This window comes from Physeter macrocephalus, chromosome 8, assembly GCF_002837175.3.
Source record: "Physeter macrocephalus isolate SW-GA chromosome 8, ASM283717v5, whole genome shotgun sequence".
Classification (NCBI taxonomy): Eukaryota; Metazoa; Chordata; class Mammalia; order Artiodactyla; family Physeteridae; genus Physeter; species Physeter macrocephalus.
This window is the reverse complement of record NC_041221.1, coordinates 96,302,882-96,324,955: the sequence shown is the minus strand read 5'-3', so window position 1 is coordinate 96,324,955 and position 22,074 is coordinate 96,302,882. Positions and strand designations below refer to the sequence as shown.

Here is a 22,074-nt window from a genome sequence, read left to right as displayed (position 1 = left end):
TCTCCCATCCCTGCCTCTCCAAAAACAGAAGCCAAACATCTATTCTTCTACCATTGCCCACCAGGCAATGAGGGAAGGGGAGCAGGGAGATTTTTCATAGAATCAATCAATCTCAACTTTCATTAAGTTCCTAAATAGTTATGCAAAAACCTGGATTCAAAATGAAATAAACACCGAAAGAGGCAGAAACATTTATATACATTTAAAAATTTACGTATCTTGCCCAACAAGCTCATTCCCCATTAAAAACCTCAAAACAAAGAACAGAAAACCAAATCCTTAAGTACTCATGCTACTGCAGGTATACACAGGCTATAGGGGAAGGGGGAAAAGATTTATTACATCTCTGGATCTGGGCCTCTGCATTACATTTGATATTTACAAGTCCAAACAAAACACTGTTTGAAGTGGAAGAACAAAAAAATGCAGCAAACATTTATATACACTAAAAAAAATAAAATGCAAACCCAGAAATCCCCCACTACCCTGCCAAAAAAAAAAAAAAAAACCTCCAACTATGCTACTAGTCATTGCCTAGACAGGCAACAAGGGAAGGGGAGGAGATTTTTTTCATAGAATGAACCTTAATTTTCATCATGTACCTAAGTATCCATGGAAAGGTTTAGGTACAAAATGAAGTAACAGAAAAAAGGAGCAAAAACCATTTATATACATTTTAAAAAGTACATATCCCTACGCTCCCAGGAGAGGGAGTGATAGAGGTAGAAATAATAGTCTACACTACTCTAAAACTATTGCCCACAGAGGCAACAAGGAAAGGGGAAGAGGGGAGATTTTCATACATCCGGACCTCCACATCTCGTTAGGTACCTGCACGTCCAAGCAAGGGACAGGTACAAAATGGAATAACACAATATAGTAACTAGCACTGTATATATACAATTTTCAAAAGTATTATATCTTGCCCTTAGTCCCTTCCCGCCCCCCAAAACTTCAAAAAGCCCAAACTACTTTAAAATTATTGCCTACACAGATAAAAAGGGAAAGGGAGAAGACTGCTATACATCCAGAACTCTGTGGTTCATTAGCAACCTAAGGGTCCAAGTGAAGGACTGGGTACCCAATGAAATACTATAATAAGGAAGTAAAAACATGAATATATATTTAAAAAGTATTTACCCCAATACCCACAAAAGAGCCTCTGAAACTAATCAACTACTAGCCACTGCCCACATGAGCAACACGGGAAGGGGACAAGAGGAGACTGTCAAACATATGGACCTCCACGTCTCATTAGGTACTTTCATGTCCTATGAGAAGGATGTAGTACGAAATGAATTAGTTATAATACAAAGTAGTAGATTTATTTATATACATTAAGTACATACCCCACTCTCTCCCACCCCACAAAACAAAGACCACTATTCTAGCTATTGCCCAAGGAGACAATAAGGACAAGGGAAAAGAGATTTACCATACTCTGAACCTCAGTTTTCATTAAGTATATATGCATTCATGCAAAGGAACACATATAAAAAAGAAATATTAAAAAGTAGCATAGGGCTTCCCCGGTGGCGCAATGGTTTAGAATCTGCCTGCTGATGCCGGGGACACGGGTTCGAGCCCTGGTCCAGGAAGATCCCACATGCCGTGGAGCAGCTAAGCCCGTGCGCCACAACTACGGAGCCTGTGCTCTAGAGCCCGCGAGCCACAACTGCTGAACCCACGTGCCACAACTACTGAGCCTGCGTGCTGCAACTACTGAAGCCCACGCGCCTACAGCCCATGCTCCGCAACAAGAGAAGCCACCGCAATGAGAAGCCCGCGCACTGCAACAAAGAGTAGCCCCCACTCGCCACAGCTAGAGAAAGCCCGTGTGCAGCAACGAAGACCCAACGCAACCAAAAATAAATAAATTTTAAAAAAATAAAAAATAAAAAGCATAGCATTTATGTACGCTTGAAAGAAGAATATACAACCCTCCCCTCTCCCTGCCCTCAAGAACAGATTAGATCAAAACAACAGAAACTACAACTACTCTGTTAGTATGTCCACACAGGCAATAAGAAGAGGGGAAAATGGGACATTTGTCATAGTTTTGGACCTTCACAGTCCATTAGATATCTACTTATCCATGAGAAGGATGAAGGAAATACAAAATCAAACAACACCCACAAAATAGCAGCAAACACATTTGCACACATTTTAAAAAGAACATACTCTGCTCTTCTCCCACTATTACCATCTCCTTCCAAAAAGGGAAATCAAATAATTACTCTGTAGCTGTTGTCCATACAGGAAAAATAGGAAGGGTAGAAGAGATTTTCACAGGACAGTATTTTACTTTTCATCAGGACAAACTATATTAAAATGAAAGAATATAAAAACATTTCAAAACACATACGTACATTTAAAAAGTATATACCCCTAAAGAGCCAATCAAAGAAATCAACCAACTATTCTATTAGCTATTGCCCATGCAGGCAATAAGGGAAAGGGAGAAAAGGAGGTTTATCATACTTTTGGATTTCCACTTTTCATTTGGTACTTACTTGCCAATGTGGAGAATGAAGCACAAAATAAAAGAAAGTAAAACCCAGCAAAAAAAAAAAAAATATATATATATATATATTTACATAGGCTTTTTAAAGTACAAATCACGGGCCCAGCCGCTCCGCGGCACGTGGGATCCTCCCAGACCGGGGCGCGAACCCGGTTCCCCTGCATCGGCAGGCGGACGCGCAACCACTGCGCCACCAGGGAAGCCCCTACATAGGCTTTTTAAAGTACAAATGGGGGTGTGAGGGCAGAAGGAGGAAGAAAGCTCTTTAAAAAGAGTTAATTCCAATTCAAAAAAAAATAACAAAGGCAAAAGGGAGAAGAGCTACATCATACCTACGAAATTCAGGTCTTGTTTTGCAAACCCAGCCCAGGAACTGCTGTTCCTGCTGATGACACATCTCCTGAGATGCATACACCTTCCCTGCAGCCCCATGAAATACATGGGGACTATGTGAATGTTCAGCAATCTGACTGCAGATTATCATTCCGGGTGCTTTAGAAGGAGTAGACACTTTTAAAATCCAACTCAATAACAGGCTATCTGTAATCCAACAAACTCATCACTTAACTTTCATTTCTTTCTTTCCAATATTCAGAAAGGATTCTGTTCTGTACCCAGTAAGACTGACGCGGCTCAATATCCTCTATATACCCAGAACTCTTCTGACAGCTCTTTGTTCCTACAGTGGCTAAAGTACAGTAAAATGAAAACACGAAAGGCAAAGGACATTAGCATTAAGTAGAACCAGTGATAGTAAGAAAGTTCATGAACACCAAAACAGTGGCAAACAACACAATTTCACTTAAAGAGATTTATATAAAACAAGATGGAAGACGGCAGAAACTTATGGTGGCAGTTGACACTACTTCAGTTTAATTATGTCTAATCACTTGGTATTAACAAGTGATTAGATATAAACAAACTGGACTCCTTAGATTTCTACTTTCATAGCCTTTCAGATCTCCAAAGCATATATTTTTTTCTTCTACAATAAGAAGGCACATCATACTAGTAATCTAGTATGATGTGCCTTTTTATCAATTCAAGTAGACTGTCTCTCTGCAATGAATGTAACACTTGTCAAACAGTACTTAATTGTGTCATGGATCTATGTGCTCATGTAAAATAGAATCCTATTCTGCTGTGCTTCAATCTATTTGAGTTCTCAGAAATACAGTGGTGAAATAAAATTCTGGGGGAAAAAAACTTCAAAAGCTCCAATAATACTTATTATACTACATGTTCTACCTATTATTTAACCTTATATTCCTGACTTAGAGTTAGTTTTTGGAAGCCCCATATAGATGGGATAGCATAACATTAAAAAGTATGGAATTCCATGGGAAAATCTTAGGTGAAAAATGGGTAAATATCCTCTTTATATATGTAGATGTTTTCAAGCAAAATATAAAGTACAAGAATTATTACGAAGAAAGCTTTTCTCCTAAGAATCAAAGAAACACAACAATCTAGGTATAAGTCTGCATAGCTCAAAAAATTCAAGTACAGTATTCCTCCTTTAGAAGGAGTAAGATTGCCATACAGTTTTGGATACTTTCCTCTCTCTCTTTCTTCTTTCCTTCTTTCTTTCTTTCCATGGCCATTCCTTATAATGTTAGTTTGGCCATTACAAAAGAAAACTTTGATTTTTCAACTAAAGAAAAGTACTGTTTCTGACAGTAGAAAAAATTCAAAGCCCACCATATTAAACCTAAATCAAGTTACTCCTACACACATTCTCTTTATTCCTTTAAGGTACTGTGGTGAACTTTAAATAAAAATGTTCAATTGCTCAAAGGCCCTATTTTAAAATATGCTTCTAATATGCAACTCTATCATATAAAATGAAAATCCACCCAACGGGTATGATTCAGAGAAAGTGTCTATGATCTATTATGCCAAAAAGTAACTTAAACAAATTGTATTCTTAGTAATAAAGTCATGATAAGAGACACCAGTATTAAAAAAATGCTTGCCATAAATGTAGAAATACTTATTTATAACATAAGGTGTATCTATGGCAGGGAGTGATAAAGGTGTACAGAGGTTTGGAGAATACTGGAATTCATAAGTAAAATAATTATAATTAACATTAACTTGGTTTGAAATATTTTCCTGAAAGATGAAAAAGGAAGTGTTAAATATTTGGAAAATTTAATCTTTTGGCCTTGTTATTTAGCTTGACAATACAAGAAAAAATTAAAAATTCTGTAGCACCTGGCTATTCTTCAGAAAAAAAATATAATAGTTATAAACTTCTTCCAGAAAATAAAGGATTATTCAAAACCGCCAGTCAAAGTAGATCTGCACACTTGAGGTCAGTTCTCTATAGTTGCATGCTTCGTCGACTTCATTACCATACTTTCTGAAGCTAACTTGGAACCACATTCAAATAACATCTCTCAACAAGAAGCAACAAGTGGCTAATAAACCAGCAGCCTGCAAAGATGGTGGCTCCCATGGTAGCTCTTTCCTTATTTCATGGTGTCAGCACTTTCCAGATACTGAGAGATAGAACAGAATTCCAAAACATATTTTTTCTCCATTTGAATATTTTCAAAGTAGAAAATTACCCATTGTTTTTGTAGATGGTTGGCATGTAGGTGAATATAATTTGGTAATAAATAACTACACACTGCCCAAAGACATTTTAGAAAAGACAGATGAAAAATACAGACGGGCCCTGAGCAAACTAGAACTCCTAAGAGTGCAAACAATTCAGCAGCGATCCTGGTGATCCTGGTTTCACCTTGGCTTTTGCAAAAGCAGCAGAGCCCAAGTTAACAAGCTGTCTGAATGGGTGACCGAATGAGGTGCAGGTATGCATGCTACAGCCAAAACGTCAGCGTTTTAAGGTTCTTTTCCACCCACTGGATGTTCAGCTGAATGACTTCCAAAGCCTCCTGGACACAACGAAGTCGAAAGGTTGCCTCTGACTGATTTTCAAAGAATGCCTGGACCTGTAAGTTGCACACAGAAGTATTTCAAAAGAAGAAAAGGATGGTATTTCTCCGGTAACTCTGAATATCCTTTTCAAATAAGCTTTAAGTTAGTGATGGCCGTGCTGATGTCTTAAGAGAAGTAGAGATGAGAAATATTATATTTTAATATTTGAGGTATTTACATCGAGTTCCTGATCAAGTATGGTGAAATGTGAAGTAATTTAAAAAATGAATTCCCCTTACTCCCACAAGGATGAATTTTTCAAATCTAAAGTAGGAAAAAAAAAAAAAAGGCCAAGTAACAGTAAATAAGGTAGAGTCTAAAGTTAGGCCTGGTGCCCAATTTTACCCTTGGAATGGAATTCTTCAAAAACAATTTAATCACCACTTAAAAAGAAAGTTGGCATATGTTGATTTTAATTCAAAAAAATCATTTGTATTAGGGAGACAAAGGAATATTGTTGAGAAGGGAATCAGGATTTTTCCTCATTGCTGTATATCTACCCTTTAGAAATAATCCAGATGCAGAATCATTAGCTTTGATGAAGGCAGACAGAGAGAAGGGACAGGATTTGGCGTGAGAAGCCACCATCTGACTTAAACTGAGCAGCCTGAGGGCAAAGGGATACCCAACCTCCCTAGTAGCATTTTATACAACCAACCTCAGATAAATGTGCCTTTGTTGAAAACAGGTGAGTTGATCCAGCAACAATACTTTGTATGGTATAGGACCCCAGATGGAACCTGAAGCAACACAAACATAAGGGTGAAAAGCAAAAAAATGAGTCAGCTGCTGGTAAGCAAAGTTCCTGAGTGCAAAGGAAATGCTTAATGTAAGCTATACGTGCCCAAGACAGAGGAGTCCTGCTCCTGGGAGCGGCAGCTCGGTACATCAGGAGTCATCCTATACACATCTCTGCCAGCGGGAGGAAAGAGTGGGCAGAGGAGTTCCAGAGAAATTCTTAGCCCATTTTCTCCTCAAAAATCACATCATACACCCAGAAGGTGTCACTATTGATTTAAAAGAAAAAATGAGCTACATGTGCTGTTGAGCTGGGTGTGAGTTCCTAACCAATCCCCTGGTAGTGAGGAGGTATTTTCAACACATGTAACTAAACAGCTATTCTGAAAGAGTCCGTGGCCAGGCCAAGCTAAGTGAGCCGGCATGGAGCAAGGTTGGGCTTGATTAGCACTTCAGTGGAACTTCCATGGAACACCACTGTTACATGGCTCGTGCCATGGAATTATGGAATTATGTTTACGGATTTCTGGGTGTTTAGTAAAACTAGAACTGAAGCATTTTTCCTCTCACAGCAACACGTAACTCTTGTGAACCAGTACAACCCTGGGAGCTGTTTTCAAATGCAGAGCCTGCGAACACTAAAAATTAGGGATTCTTCGAGAAACTTACTTCTGTACAAGCTTACTCCAGTTCTCTTTGACAAAATCCCACGCCAGTAAGTGTCCAGGAAAATGCCGGCCCACTGTTCTAATGATAAACGACAGCTTTTGTGTTCGGATGGTATCTCCATTGAGGCTACTTTTCATTAACCTGAAGAGCAAAGCAGATTTAGCTTCCAAAATTATTCATGATGAAGTGATGACTGAATTTAAATTAATACTGGTCTCCTAAATAAAGCTCTGTGGCAATTCAAGGGATATAAGTTTGAGGTTAGTCTAAGATTCATTCATTAATAGAGTGAAAACTTGTCATTTTTTTTTAAATGAAGGAAAAACTCACCAATAAGGTAAGCAGTTTAATGTACTGTCACATAGTAATAAATAGTTCTTGATGTAATAAGGACATTTAGGAAATAAATTCTAGTAGAATTTATTATAATTCTGAAGACTAGTATTTTTTTCTGTTAAAAAACTATTTGATTTGAATAGGGAGGTATCTTATTACTCTTAAAAAACTGGGCTGTCATATGAAAATTAAGATACATTTTAGAATACACTCAATACATTTACTGATACTTCATGTGTACTAGATAATGTTCTAAATTATTGAATAACAATGCTTGAAATAGGTCATTACTACCTATCCACATTTTACAGTTTAAGAAGCTGAGGTTATGTAATTGCCCCAGTTACACAGCTAATAAATATTAAAGCGGGCATTTGAACATAAGCATTTACTATGTGATAATATCTGCTTATAGTGAGAAAACACATACCCCTAAAAGAATGCAGCAGTATTTTTTAATAGGGGAAAAAACCCAAATGCTCATCGAGATGTGATGGATTAATAAACTATGATAGAGCCATGTTATGGAATAATACACAGCTATAAAAAAATGAAGTAGGGGGCTTCCCTGGTGGCGCAGTGGTTGCGCGTCCGCCTGCCGATGCAGGGGAACCGGGTTCGCGTCCCGGTCTGGGAGGATCCCACATGCCGCGGAGCGGCTGGGCCCGTGAGCCATGGCCGCTGAGCCTGCGCGTCCGGAGCCTGTGCTCCGCAACGGGAGAGGCCACAACAGAGGGAGGCCCGCATACCAGAAAAAAAAAAAAAAAAAATGAAGTAGGCTTTATGGTAGATCTCAAAGACTGATCATTCACTAAAAAGAACATCACAAAACACTGGGTATAGTATAAACCTATAAATACTCAGACCAGGACTGACACTGTTAACAGAGGAGAGGATAAAAACAGAAGTAAAGGATCAAACAAGAGATACTTTCACGTTTTACACCATTTTCTTAGGTACTGTTTAAATACGTTATTGTGGAAATTTATCAGTGTATTAATAGTCTAAAACAAAATTATTACTAATTTAAAAACAAAACCTTTTCTCTATTTGTTTGGGTCAGAGGCTGGCTACTACTTTAAAGAAAATGACCGTTTACAGTGTATCCTTTGGAAAGTGGATCTGGGCAGGTGCTGAAGACATCTCTGGGACACTATTATGATTTATATGAGCAAAATTATACAAGAGAAGCAACGAGACCCAAGTGCCTCCCTCCACCCCTTCCTGGCACTGACTTTCTTTCGAGATACTTCCTATTTCTCTAGGCTACTCAGAGCTCCTCTCCCCTGCCACTGACTGTTCTTCCTGTCAGGAGGCCCTACTCACTGCTCTTCAATTCCCCATGTGAAGCTTCCATTTTCAGGTCTTCATCAGCTGAGTAATTAAAAAGGAAAAGTCTGACAAACTCGCATGAAGGTGTAACCTATAAGCTTTTACATGGTACCTTTTTCTGAAGTGTCTGCATTTTCAAAATGACAGCTGCGACAGAACAATGCCTTGACCAAAAAGAAGGAAGCACTAACTGTGGAATTAAAGACAACATGCCAAGGGGATGAAGACGTTTTTAAGGAGAAAGCAGGGCTGTGACTCTTGGCATCTCCAGTCTCTTCTGGGCAAAGCACTGCCTCCTATGGGTACAGGTCCGATCCCTGAGATGAAGCCCTGCACATGCAGGCTCCTCAGCATACTGTCCAAGTCAGGTCCGGCCTGTGAGCAAAGGGAGGAAAAGGGGGGCCCCCACCTGAGAAGCATGGCGCTTTTATGCTTTTGGTTTCTATAGATCATATTCCTTTGGTGGTTGCATACCAGTAAAGTTTCCGTACATCCTCTGAGCTGGCAAGAGCTTCAAGTATTTTATTCTTCTCTGCTTCAGAGCCTATAGAGACATATTTGCTTAAGAGGAATGACCAGCCTCTCTCAGTTTTCGCTCCAACCTTGAACACAGTCGTCATGACATCAGTGGGTAGGCTGTAAGAGAGGTGGTCAAATATGAGAAGAACAAGAAAAAAAAACCCTAAATACAAAGGCAAGGAATTGACTAGTGGTAGTGTTCTGGGGTACAGAGCAGGTAATAATAAGAGTCTTTACTGTACAATTAGTTGTCAAGAAAATGATTAATTCAGTGGCTGCTACTTTCCTAATGGTGTGACTAAAAGAATATCAATTCAATTTAATACAATAATTATTCACTGTGTACCCACAAAGAACCAGGCAAGCAACTGGCTGGACACTGTGGAGGGGAAGAAGAGTGAGACACAGTCTCTGCCCTCAGGAACTCACAGGCTATCACCAAGTACAGAACAGTAAATATATACATCACAATACAGTGTGGTAAGTCCCATGGTCGAAATACAGCTGCAAATGTAGCAGGAGGGGTTAGAAGAGGGGTAGAAGCACAGTTTGCTGCCTTATTAAGATCTCAGAGCTGAAGAGGGCTTCAACGGGTTACCCAAATACCCCACCCGATGCTTGAATCTTTTCCCATAATGCCCAGTAAGGAACCTGGAGAGAACCAATCATCATCAAAAACATTTCTACTAACTGCTAACTCCACCTGCTGTGTTTTATTCCTAAATAAAAAGAGACTTGTTTGACACCTCACACCCATTAGGAGAGCTGCTACCAAAAACCCAGAGAATAAGTGTCGGTGAGGATGTGGAGAAACTGGAACCCTTATGCACTGTTGGTAGGAATGTAAAATAGTGCAGCCCCTATGGAACACATTATGGGGGTTCTTATAAAATTAAAAATGAAACTACCATATGATCCAGCAATACCACTTCTAGGTATATACAATATATGAAAGAACTGAAGCAGGGTCTCAAAGAGATATTTGTACACCTATGTTCATAGCAGCATTATTCACAAGAGCCAGAAGGTGGAAGCAACCCAAATGTCTATCAATGGATGAATGGATGAACAAAATGTGGTACATACATACAATGGATTATTCAGCCTTAAAAAGAAAGGAAATTCTGACATATGCTATAACATGGATGAATCTTAAGGACATTATGTTAAGTGAAATAAACCAGTCACAAAAAGACACATACTGTATGATTTCACTTATATGAGGTATTTAGAGCAGTAAAACTCCTAAAACAGAAGGTAGAATGGTGGCTGTCAAGGGCCAGAGCGGGGGAAATGGGGAACTGCTGTTTGGGTAAAGAGTTTCAGTTTTGCAAGATGAAAGAATTCTGGAGATCTGCTGCACAACAGTGTGAATATACTTACACTACTGAACCGTACACTTAAAAATTGTTAAGATACTAAACTTTATGTTATATGTACTTTACCATACACACACAAAAAAACAGTTGTGCTTGAGAATCAGGTACATAGAGTTCACCTACATCAACACTGTTGTATAACATTTATGACCCAGGACATAGAGGTCCTGGTTTCAGTATATGATGTAGGGCACAGAAGAGAAAGCAAGGTCATTTGAGTGGACGCGCACATCACCTCTGAGTTCCATTGGATGCCACCCAGTCGTTAAACAGCTTCATGGCGGCAGTGCGGCAGTTCTCCAGGCTGTGGGTGCAAGCAAAGTCTAGCAAGGCTGATCGCAGTTCCCGAACAGATGGGCTGCCCTCATCAGTCCACGTCTGTTGTTGGATCTGGCTTTGAAGCAATTTAAATACCTTGGTCTAGAGAGACAGAATGGATTGTAACAGAGTGATCCTAATTAGGACAACCAGAAAAATCGGGACAACTAGGTCTTTTTCTTCCCAGCACTCACCCAAGGAGAAAAAAAAGGGGGACACAGGCATTACTCACTAAATATCAACTGACATATGAAGTCCACATACAGCTGGGATAGAACCCTTCAATAACTAAGGCCATAAATAAGGTTGCTATAGCCAAGGTGGACTTAATGACATAAGACAGAGAGAATTAATGACTTCTGTGCAGTAGGGAACCTTTCTTCTGTGTATACTCAGCTAGAAGTTATTTTCCTGCCAAAAAGTATCACCTATCACCACTGCTGGAAGGAAGCTGGAACTTCCTGACCTCATGACTTTAGAATCCATAAATCCATTCAGCAGTGAGAGAAAAATATACTTCTCTACTGATGGGTAGATGCTTAAATGTTTCTGAATCCAGTGTTAAAGGAATATTTAAAATATCATCTAGTTTGATGCTATAACAAATTAATCTAATCAAATTAGCAAGAAAATGAGGCCTGCAGGGAGGAATAGTTGTTTATAGTTATTTTTCTCCTTCCCCAACTTTTTATTTAAAAATTTTTCAAACCTACAGGAAAGCTGCAAGAATAGTAAAATTAATACCCATATGTTAGATTCACTATTTTTTTTTAACACTCTTAACATTTGTGTATAGCAACACATACACACATATTTTTCTGGTTTTAGCTCAACTATATGAAAGTAAGTTATAGATATCATGATATTTCATAAACACTTCAGCATGCAATTCTCCTATATAACCATAATACCTTATCACACTTAAGAAAATTAACAGTTATTCAATAGAATCATCTACTATTAAGTCCATTGTTATAATTACTTCTGAATGAGATGTCATTCTGAAATCTATACTTATGGTATTAAGAAACCAAGAGATATCTTATTTCTTTTTCATCTCTTCTCAGAACAAAAGTGTGGAAGCTGTTCATAGTATATGGAACTATTTCCATATTCCAAGCTGTGGTGCAAGGGGGGAGGAGTGAGGACACAGGGGTTTAAAAAAATCACCATATAAAATATGCATTTGTGAGTGTCACTAAAAGGAACAAAAATTCTAATATAAAAATGCTGATAGGTATTTTTTTAGAAAACCTTCATGGCTACAAATAAGGAGACTCAAAACGAAAACAATTTAGAGGCATCCTGGCCCACAGGGTTCTCGGCAGAGGAGGGTCTCCTCCCACTGGTACTCTGACACCATCACTACCACATCTCATCTCAAGTAGTCAAGTGCCACAGATGACCACATACAACACCTCTTAACCCCCCCAAATTAGTTCAGGCTCCTCACAGAGCATAATATTCTTCTAGAGTGCCTCTGTCAATAGTTAAAATGAATCCTAGTTGGAGAGTTTTAAACTGCTGAGGCCATTTTCTCACCAGACCTTCTCTGAATAAGTCTCTTGTGGATCTGACTATGAGAATGGAAAAAAGAATCTGTACAAGAAGATGGACTCAAAGTTTGTGATAACATGTCAACTCCCTTTTGTTTGTTTGCTTCAAAAGCAATGAAATAGAGAACAGACACCTTGTGGAACGTGTGAGTAACAAAGCTTGCCAGTCATTGGGAAGATGTGAAGTGGAAAAATACTTGCCATGCTGACTGATAGTGCAAGGAACATAAAAGCAATGCAGGAGATCCTGCTGGATACACATGACTGCACTGGCACATGTTGTCTTCCACTGTCCTGACTTTCTCAATGGCTTCATGATAGCATTATGATGCAGAAAAGAAATTTAAAAGCTACTCATAACTGTCAAAAAGAAACAAAGAATGAGAGAGAGAGAGAAAAAAGTTCCATACTTAACAATACCATTAAAAAAAATTCAGTGGAGAAAACTGGCAATGATCCTTAAGAGTTTACTAAAACAAAGAAGCCAGTGGGGAAAAACAGAACGTTAAAGTACTGGAAGTATGGGAAACCTGACACTTGAAGATGCTAAAGCTAATTCCTAAGCAGTTACTCCATTGGAATTACGGGGTATAACTTTACTACTTATACCCTGTACCAAAGAGTCAAGAGTAAGTCCCCAAACAGTTGATTTTAAATATATTTCAGTGGACTTCCCTGGTGGTCCAGTGGTTAGGACTCAGCGCTTTCATTGCCACGCCCTGGTTCAATTCCTGGTCGGGGAACTAATGTCCTGCAAGCTGGATCATTTTTATCATTTGAAAAAAATATTTCAAATGATAACATAAAAGAGTAAAAGATTTTATTTAAAAAAAGAATAATTCTGTTTTTAGAAAATTTGGATTAAAAAATCTTTTTGTAAGTGATTCAGGTTACATTTTTAATATTAATAAATCACAGCAAGTGCTTCAAATTATCTTTCCTTTTTAGAAATAAAATTAAATCTGTTTTTCCATGGTTCTGCATTAATTTTTTGAAATTTAACCTCATTAAACAATAGGATTCAATCCTCTGATTTCATAAAGTGAAGACGGTAGGGAGAGAGAATAAATTGATGAGTTCTACAAGCTATGTACATGCAATAATACGCAACAATAACACAAAATGGTTTTAAAAATAAAACACAGGGCAAGATGCTGGCACTTATGTTATATATTACATTTTGATTTACTGCTTTAATTTTACACTGATGTTCCCAGGGAGTTCTTTCTTGGGTCAACTGAGCTTCTTAAAAGTGAAGTGTCAGCTTTTATTGCAAAAGGTTTATCCCACCGAGCCCTCATATGCAAAAGAATGACAGAGTTATAAGTGATGAAACGGGAATATGACTGAGATCAGATTTTAGCATCAGATGTGAACAACTGCACACAACTCAAATGTGCTTCCAGACTCTACCCACCACACACCACAGCAGACATCACAAAATGTGATATATGGGTAATATATGTTATGTGGGTCTGTGCAGCCTAAATAACACAGTGACCAATAAATGTACACAATTCTCTGGTGACACTGACTTAAAAAATTAATTAGACATCAGTCTTAATTACAAATACTATGTGAAGATTGGATCTAAGGTCTCAGAAAGGTCTGCCATTCTACTCTCATCTATGGTGTGTCAGATTTCATATTTTAAGAATTTTAATGCTACTAGAATGCCCTAAGATTAGAATAAGAATTTTAAAGAGACAGTTTCTCCCTCTTGAATTAAAGCTAACATGACTTTTAACTAACAATCAAGTGCATGAAGACCTCCAGCAGTAAGGGTCTTACAAACACATACTAAGCCTCCTGCCCTTGCTCTCTAACCACTAATCCCATGGACTGGGGTTATGTATATTCTGCTATGTTCCGAATAAACACATACCTGCCCAATAAACTGGAAATCATCATTTGGGATGAAGATGCAGAGTTAGTTGAGTGTCACAGTAGGAAAATATTCAAAAGATCTAACTCCTTGAACTGAGTTCAGCATCTGCGTTCTCAGCACAGGGACAGCCTGAGTATCAAGTGCTTCCTGACACCAGGCCCTCAACAGAGTTAATGGAGAGAGGCAGGCAGAAGAGTGGCTTCTGCCATCATGAACTTTAACAAGCCTTCAAACTATTTTGATTTAAAATATCAGTTTAAAAAAGGGGAAAAAAAGATAGCAAGAAACAGCTTTGATTTTTCCAATAAAAGGGTATCCTCTGAAAGATGACACCGCTAAAACACAAAATACAGCCATATAACACAAAGAGCAGGGTCTGGAGTGAAAGTAATCTGGGTTTGAATCTCAGCTTTATCATTTACTAGGTAAGTGACTCTGGGGAAGTTATTTAGTTTCTCATCTATGTAATGGGGGTAGAAATATCTATTTGGCATTGTGTGAGGATTAAATGAGGTAATCTGCATTAAGCACTAAGCACGGTGTGCAGAATATAATGAGCACTGAAATGTACTTGTTTCTGGTATGTTTTACTCACTTATTCATTCAACATTTATTGAGTGTCACTATGGTCCAGGTCACATTGCAGGTGCTGGTTTTTATTAAGGCTGGTAGTTGAAAGCCTTATGAAATAGAAGAATGATAAAAATCTTAGTAATTAGCAGATGCCTCAGAAATCACCTAACTGAAGCATCTCACTTATGGGTAGGGATGGGGGGTGGCTCCTTTGGGGTCAGATCAGAAACTTGTAGGAAAGGTGCTTTTCAAACTCCATATGGCCCCCCGTCCTGCACTCCTTCCCCGCACTGAGAATCTCGCATGTGATGAGAGAAGTCATCACAGGGGTTGTCCAGCGTAACGGAAAGAGCAGCAGAAAAGAGGATTAAAAAAAAAAAAAAAAAAAAAGCAATCCAACACCTTCTTTTTAACAGTGAGGACACCAAAATCCTAAAAGACTTAATCTAATTCCTGGCCCATCACCTTCTTCTTTTTCCTGAAAGTTGCCTTTTGCCTGGTCCTTGGAAAACCTGACTAGTTTATAAAGCAAACCTTGTTGTCAGAATGTGATTCAGAGAATTAGATAAGACAAAGAATTCATCACTCCTTCCCAAACTTTTAAAGACACTGTCAACAATTTAATAGTGAAAGTGTCTAAAATAACAACTGTTAAGATCAGGCAATTGGTTTTAAAAAAGGTAAAACAGTCTCCAATACCAAGGCTCCTTTAGTGCTTTGCAGAGAAACTTATGTTCACCAGCATCACCATCCATAAGACAGTTATCAGTGAGGACTCCTAAAACAGAATATTCTCAGTACAAACATAACTGTCATTTTACAATGACTACTAGGAAATTAATGGGGAGCACTACTTTGCAAAAGGGCCTATTTCAAGCATTTATTATATAAAAATAAACCAAGATTTGAATAGAGACGTTTTCTTTTCATGTGGCCCCATTTTGTCAGAAGTCTATACTTTGATATTCAGACAAGATCATGTCACGCTAACCCTTTATCAACTCCTCAAGGTAAGAAACGACATTTTGATTCAAAGTAAAGATTTCACAACTAAGTGAAGAAAATGGAATTCAACTGGCTGCTTTTTCAGTCTATTAGTGCTGAACGGAACATGCATAACACCAGGAAAGGCAAGCAACAAAGAGAACTTGGCAAAAAGGCAGATTTACCACCAGTCTGGAGGCCAGATCCATGTGCCCCAGTTCTTCAAGGTTATAGATGAGTTCCGTCTGGAACAGGGCTTCAGTGATGGGTGCAGTATAGGTCTCATTTCTAAGATAATCAATCAGATCAAAAGCTCTCTGAAGAGGCACCTTGCCTAGACTAAAGGGTAAAAGAACAAAAAAGTAAATATGCCAAGACAGGCAGATGAACTGTATGTATGCTGAGAGACAAGTGGCTAGATGCGGGGGTGGGGGGATCCTGAAGATGTAAATTTTAAGCTTTGGGTGGTGTTCTGTAAAGTTAGACTAAATATTATTATCTTTGATTAGTTCGTGTGTGTGACTCAAGGTTAAAGACATATCGCAGGAGAAATAAACAATAGCTCAGTTTTTGTTATATAAGTCACCTGTAAATTGCTACTGATTCAGGAAAAGTATTATAATATTTTAGGTGAGAAAAGATGAAGAGTGCTAATTTTATTTATGTATTAATTACTTTTATTTATCAGGTGAGAGCAGGTGGCAGAAGGAGGATTTGAATCAGAAAGAACTTTCTTATTTGTTATTTGTAGGGGAATTTGTCAAACTTGTTAAGTCAAGGTCTGCTGTGAATTTATGGTGAGCACATTTAAAAAATTAACCACTTTATAGAAATCACAACAATGATGGCTGAGATGATGGAAGGTCACTTCATAAAATATGAACCAAAATAGGACAGTCAAGAGCAGTCAGAAGGAACACATTTGAATATTCCTTGTGTGTCTGACACATTAACAACCTAAACCAGTAATCTTGCTATTCAGAGGGTATTCATACACGGGGTCACTGCCATTGCAGTGACTGGCTGGGGAGGTGAGTCATTGCAGTGACTTGCGGGATGGCTGGGGAGGTAAGTGGTGCTCCAGCTCTCAGAGATGTCCCTCAAACTGGTGAGGGAGCACCAAGCTTTATGCTGAAACCACCTGCTGCTTGACAAGAATTCTCTCATGAAATAAAGCAAACATGGAACTTCTACATCAATTTATTCAGCAAATATGTGTCCTGCTTGTTGGTATGTACAGTCTTGAAATATTATTTAAATCTTATTATACAACTGTTCAATATGTTTGTAGCTGATGTTTCTAGATAGACTATAAAGCCCCTGAAGGCAAGAAATATGTCTTATATCTTCCCAATCCTCCAAAATGAATTATACCTAACAGGCAATACATGCTAGTTCTTTTGAATTGCTTTTCTATAATGTCCTTTTCCTCGAGAATACTTATTTAAAAACAAAACAAAATAAGACCCAAGACAAGCATACTCTACCCTGCAAGTTCAAAGATGTTGTTGATGAGGTTGGCTCGATCTTTGTCACTCAGGACATAAGGATTTATTTTCAACTGTTTGATCAGTGCTTCCCAGTTGTTGTCTGCATAATGTACAATATAATAGCCAGTCATGTCTGTATTGACCTTGATCCACTTCACTTCTTCTGTGAGATTGATGACAACTAATACAGACCAAAAAATGAGAGAGAGAGAAGGTAATAGGGAAAGAAAAATGTTAAACATACTTTGTTTGTTTCAAAGTTAATATGGTATTATTATGTAATATTCCATTAAGAAACTAAATGTCTGCCTCCCAGGGCAGTTATTTTCATGTTAACAAAGATCACCACTCATTCACTTAACAATTATTTATTTAACGGTAAACAAGGTAGACATGTGCCTTCTCTCATAGATCTTACAATCTAATGTAACCAGGTGAATAGAATATCATATAAATGTTGTCTATGGAAAAAGAAAACATGGCATTCTGTAGAAGCACAGAGTAGAACTGCTTCACCCCCTAGGGAAGGTTAGGAGAAATTTCTTGGAAGAAATGACATCAAAGTTGAGACTTCAGGATATATAGGTGTTGTTAGCCAAGTAAGAGGGACTCTGAGTGTTCAAGGCCCAGAGAGAAAGTGTACACGGAGTCCATGCACTGAACCGGCTCCCAAGTTCACTGTGGCTAGAGGAGAGAGGCAGGGAGAGGGGCAGTGTGTGCAGGGTGAGGCACAGGGGAAGACACTGAGAGAACTATAGAAAATGTGTTCCATCTCAGCATTTGTCTTTGTTTATGTTAGCAAAGGAAGGACAAACAAAGCCATTTAAAAAGTCACATAATTCAAAGACAGCAAAATAAACATTAGGGAAGGACTAAGGTCTCATTAAGCACAAGTAAGAAATTACTGAGTTAAAATAATAGAAAATTGATAATGCATTTTTTGGCCCCTACCATTAAATATAAATGCTGAGAGAATTGTTAGAAATTTATATGGAATGATTTCAATTAACGTACAATTAACAAGAAGCTAAAATATGTGACTATAAAAAATATTACTACAAAAGCTGGACTACAAAATATATTCAGGAATTTTAAAAACCTTTAAAATTACCAATCAATAAATGTCCTTCAAAGTTGGCAGCGAGGACATGAATTTAAAACAATAGTTAAGGGTATGCTTCTAAGCATCTTAAGGTTTAATATTTATTAGACTATAAACCCCATGAGCTTTAGTTTGTGCACTGCTAATCCCTCAGCACTAGAACAATATTCCTAGCAAGTACTCAAAAAATACTCAGTGAATTAACGAATGAACAAAACGATTATGTCATGGTAAGTTGTTTCAAACAAATCTAAATAAAGTTTGTAGATGTTTATGATGTAAGTTTTCTTCCCCATTTTAAAGTAGAGAATACAATTTTTTAAATTATAAGAGAAAGAGCAGAGATAAGAAAAATAATCTAAACTCAGACGATAAAAGCATTACGAGGCATATTTCCTGCCAAGATTTTTCCTATAAACATTTTAACTGAATTAATATTTAATACACTGGATCTATATACATTTATTTTATACTGCCTTTTCACCTATCAGATTTCACTTCCTGCCATTTTCCCACTGTCTTCATATGCAGTATTCAAGTATCTTCATAATATTTTATTTCGAGACCTACCATAGCTTAACCAATCTCCTATTTGGAAATATTTAGGCTGTTTTAAAATATTCACTATCATAATAATTATATATAAAGGTTTTTACACATAAAATGCTTTGGAAACACATTTAAACCCTTTAGTACCTGAAGTCTTAGGGTTGATCAACTTCAAAAGCATGAATTATTTAAATTTATCAGATTTTCTTAATGCCTTAGTTACTCTAATTCTACTGAAACTGTAAAAGATTTTTAAGATGGAAAGACTTACATTCTGATCATGTCTTAACATGACATATCAGATAATCAGTCTTTTTCATTAAAAAGAACTCCATACTAATTTGTTTTATTGCTGCTATAGCAACAGATGGAAAGATTAATTACATTAATAGGGTTTATTCCTTTTCTAGAGCAGAATGCAGTTCTAAGGATTATTTGTGATGGCAACAGTAGCTGCTCCAAGTTGGAGATATTTTTAACAAACCTATGACTAATGAAATTAACTTTATCATTAGCTAACGCAAAAATATCAACACTCTCCGGGTCACCAAACACAATTTCCTACAGAGCTTTTATGAAGAAAGGACCTTGGGAAGAAGAACTAAAGAGCTTCAAATCTCCCTTTCCCAACAAAGGAGACAAGGAATGCTAAGTATGGCAATTTTCCCATTGGATAGATACAGGAAAATATTGAAATACAGAGTATCTTCGCTGATAAGCAACTTGCCATGTTGTAAACCTAGCCAAGTCCAGATGGTAGAGAGGTGGAACACAGCTGGGAGTGTACTTGAAATTATTACTGTCATTTTGATGACAGAATATAAAGCAGTGCAGTGACAGCATAGAGAGGAAATTTATCATTTAAAGAATCAACATATTAGTCTCTTTCAGGTCTTCTGAGTGATCCAGAATGGAGGACCTTAAAACCACAGGTATCAGGAAAATAATAGCTTTGCACACAAGGGAGGTAACTACATCCTGCAGCTCAAATGTGGATGAGGCTATCCTCATATGTTTTTAATTTATTATAATCATTAACAGATTAACAGTTCAATTTTCACAGTCCACTGAGTAGTAAAACAAGAGTGAGCAACTCCACTGTTAAATGGCAGAAGCCCAGACTAAGTAATCTAATAGTGATTTTAAAAAAACATTCATCAATGAGTTATGAAAATCAACTACTGTTTTATAAAGAAACATTAAAGCACAGAAACAAAAAATATGTTTTCACTCTAAAGCTGCAAAATTTCCTGTGTAGCTTGCTCCAGAGGGCTAGCATGATACATGCAGTTGAACTGCATGCATCCCCTTCTGTTCAAAAGCATTCCTTTCTCCAATACTCCTTTCTTCCCCTTTATTTTATTAGGGGGAAAACGCAAGAGCAGAGAATGGCACATGATAAATATCCAATCCTAACTACATGCCCTTCCTCCTTCCTCTTTTTTTCAACTGCCTTTCATTTCAATGCCATGTCCTTTAGTTTCAGGGAAATATTTCTGGCACAGTGATATCCTTTTAGAAACATGAATGTTCCAAGTTAGAGTTAATATAAAAATTTCCTATAGTGAAAGAGATTAGGTTTGAATAAAATGTGGAAGAGAGAGAGAGGAAAGAGGAGGGGGGAAAGGAAGGAAGAGAAGGGAGAGGGAGACATTTTAGTGTAATTTCCTCAATAGGTAGTTTAGAAAAATGGTCCCATTCAGCCCTTCTTATGCAAAAAAACTATTAACCATTCAAAATCCATGTACATGGGGAAAAGTGACAAAAGTATTGACCACATATAACTTCTATATTTGATTGAACTAATGGACTAACCCAGCAACCCTGACATTAGAACGCACGAAAATATACTACAGATTTAACAAACCACCAAGATAACACATTGTACTAAAGTCATATGGCATAAAATAAGCCTCTGTAGTCACTGTCTGTGCTATATTTCTTTTGAGAAAAGAAAAAATTAAAATTCAATTAAACCAAAATTGGTTCTCACAGGAGCATCAGGAACCAAGAAGACCCAACTGTCCTAACACTTTTTGTGAGGACAGATATTTTCAGTGTGGACTTTCAAAACCTGAACTGCCAGGAATTAAAACTGCAGCAGCAAGGTAAATAACACAGTTGAGAAGCGGAATTAGCAGACACTTTCAGCACATACTGGCTCAGTTCCACCTCTAGATTAAACCAATCATATTATAGTGCATTTCATATATTCCCCTTTACTAAGAATATTTTCAAATGAAGAGAAACAGAAGGTATCATTTCATCAAGGTTGGAATGCTCTTTTCCTAGAACTTTTTACAGTGAGATTTGAAACTGAGTCACGTTGTTATAGACTAAATTTATTTATTCAATAAATTTTTGTGTGCCTATAGGGTGCTAAGGTTGCAAAAGTGATTTGTGTAACCAACATCTCCACCCTCAATGGAGGATACATCTAATGTGGGACAAAGATAAACAAAACAGTACTTATAGTATATAAAAAGTAGAGAATATCATTAAAACACATAAGTAGGGCATCTAACCTGTCTTGGGGTGAGAGAGGGCTCCTTAGAGCAAGCAATGGATGAGTTGAGATCTGAAGAGTGCATAGGAGTAAAACCAGGGAATCAGGAGGCAGGAGTGTTCTCCCAGAAGAGAAAACAGCATTCATAAAGGCCCAGAGACAAGAGGCAGTGTGGCATGTTTGAGTTGCTGAAACAGTTTTTGTGCAGTGGAAGCAGAGACTGCCAGGTAAGGACTTAGAAGGAAACGGCAATAGCAAGAAAATATGAGCAAGACTTTGGGGTGTGAATCTCAGAAAGAGTTTAAGAAACTGGCATACGAACTGAGCTAAAAAGTAGAGGGCTAATAAAAGCAGATTTCTTATTGTCCAATTATTTCTAATACCACCAAAAACTTATATACTATTGGGAGGTTTGCAAAATTTCCTTATTGGTCCCTTTTAAAAATAGGGAGATGGGTAAAGCAATCTACAGATAGAATGCAATCCCTATCAAATTACCAACGACATTTTTTACAGAACTAGAACAAAAAAATCTTAAAATTTGTATGGAGACACAAAAGACCCCGAATAGCCAAAGCAACCTTGAGGGAAAAAAACGGAGCTGGAGGAATCAGACTCCCTGACTTCAGACTATACTACAAAGCTACAGTAATCAAGACAATATG

The 22,074-nt window shown here is 37.6% G+C and overlaps 1 protein-coding gene across 4 annotated transcripts in view; it reads right to left on the bottom strand.

The window, feature by feature from the left end:
- Positions 1-2,636: 2,636 nt before the first annotated feature.
- The window catches only part of LNPEP (leucyl and cystinyl aminopeptidase), a 108,505-nt gene continuing 89,067 nt past the window's right edge, over positions 2,637-22,074 (bottom strand). For 2 of the 4 annotated variants that reach the window (XM_024121286.3, XM_028493099.2), the window contains exons 12-18: positions 17,250-17,433; positions 15,948-16,101; positions 10,679-10,863; positions 9,020-9,181; positions 6,878-7,018; positions 6,129-6,210; positions 2,637-5,484 (exon numbers count right to left, since the gene is read on the bottom strand). In XM_024121286.3, coding sequence (XP_023977054.1) covers positions 5,353-5,484; positions 6,129-6,210; positions 6,878-7,018; positions 9,020-9,181; positions 10,679-10,863; positions 15,948-16,101; positions 17,250-17,433 — 1,040 coding nt within the window. In that variant the 3' untranslated portion in view covers positions 2,637-5,352. The remainder of the gene's footprint in view (positions 5,485-6,128; positions 6,211-6,877; positions 7,019-9,019; positions 9,182-10,678; positions 10,864-15,947; positions 16,102-17,249; positions 17,434-22,074) is intronic. The other 2 variants (XR_008618089.1, XR_003680998.2) reach the window with 2 other exon arrangements.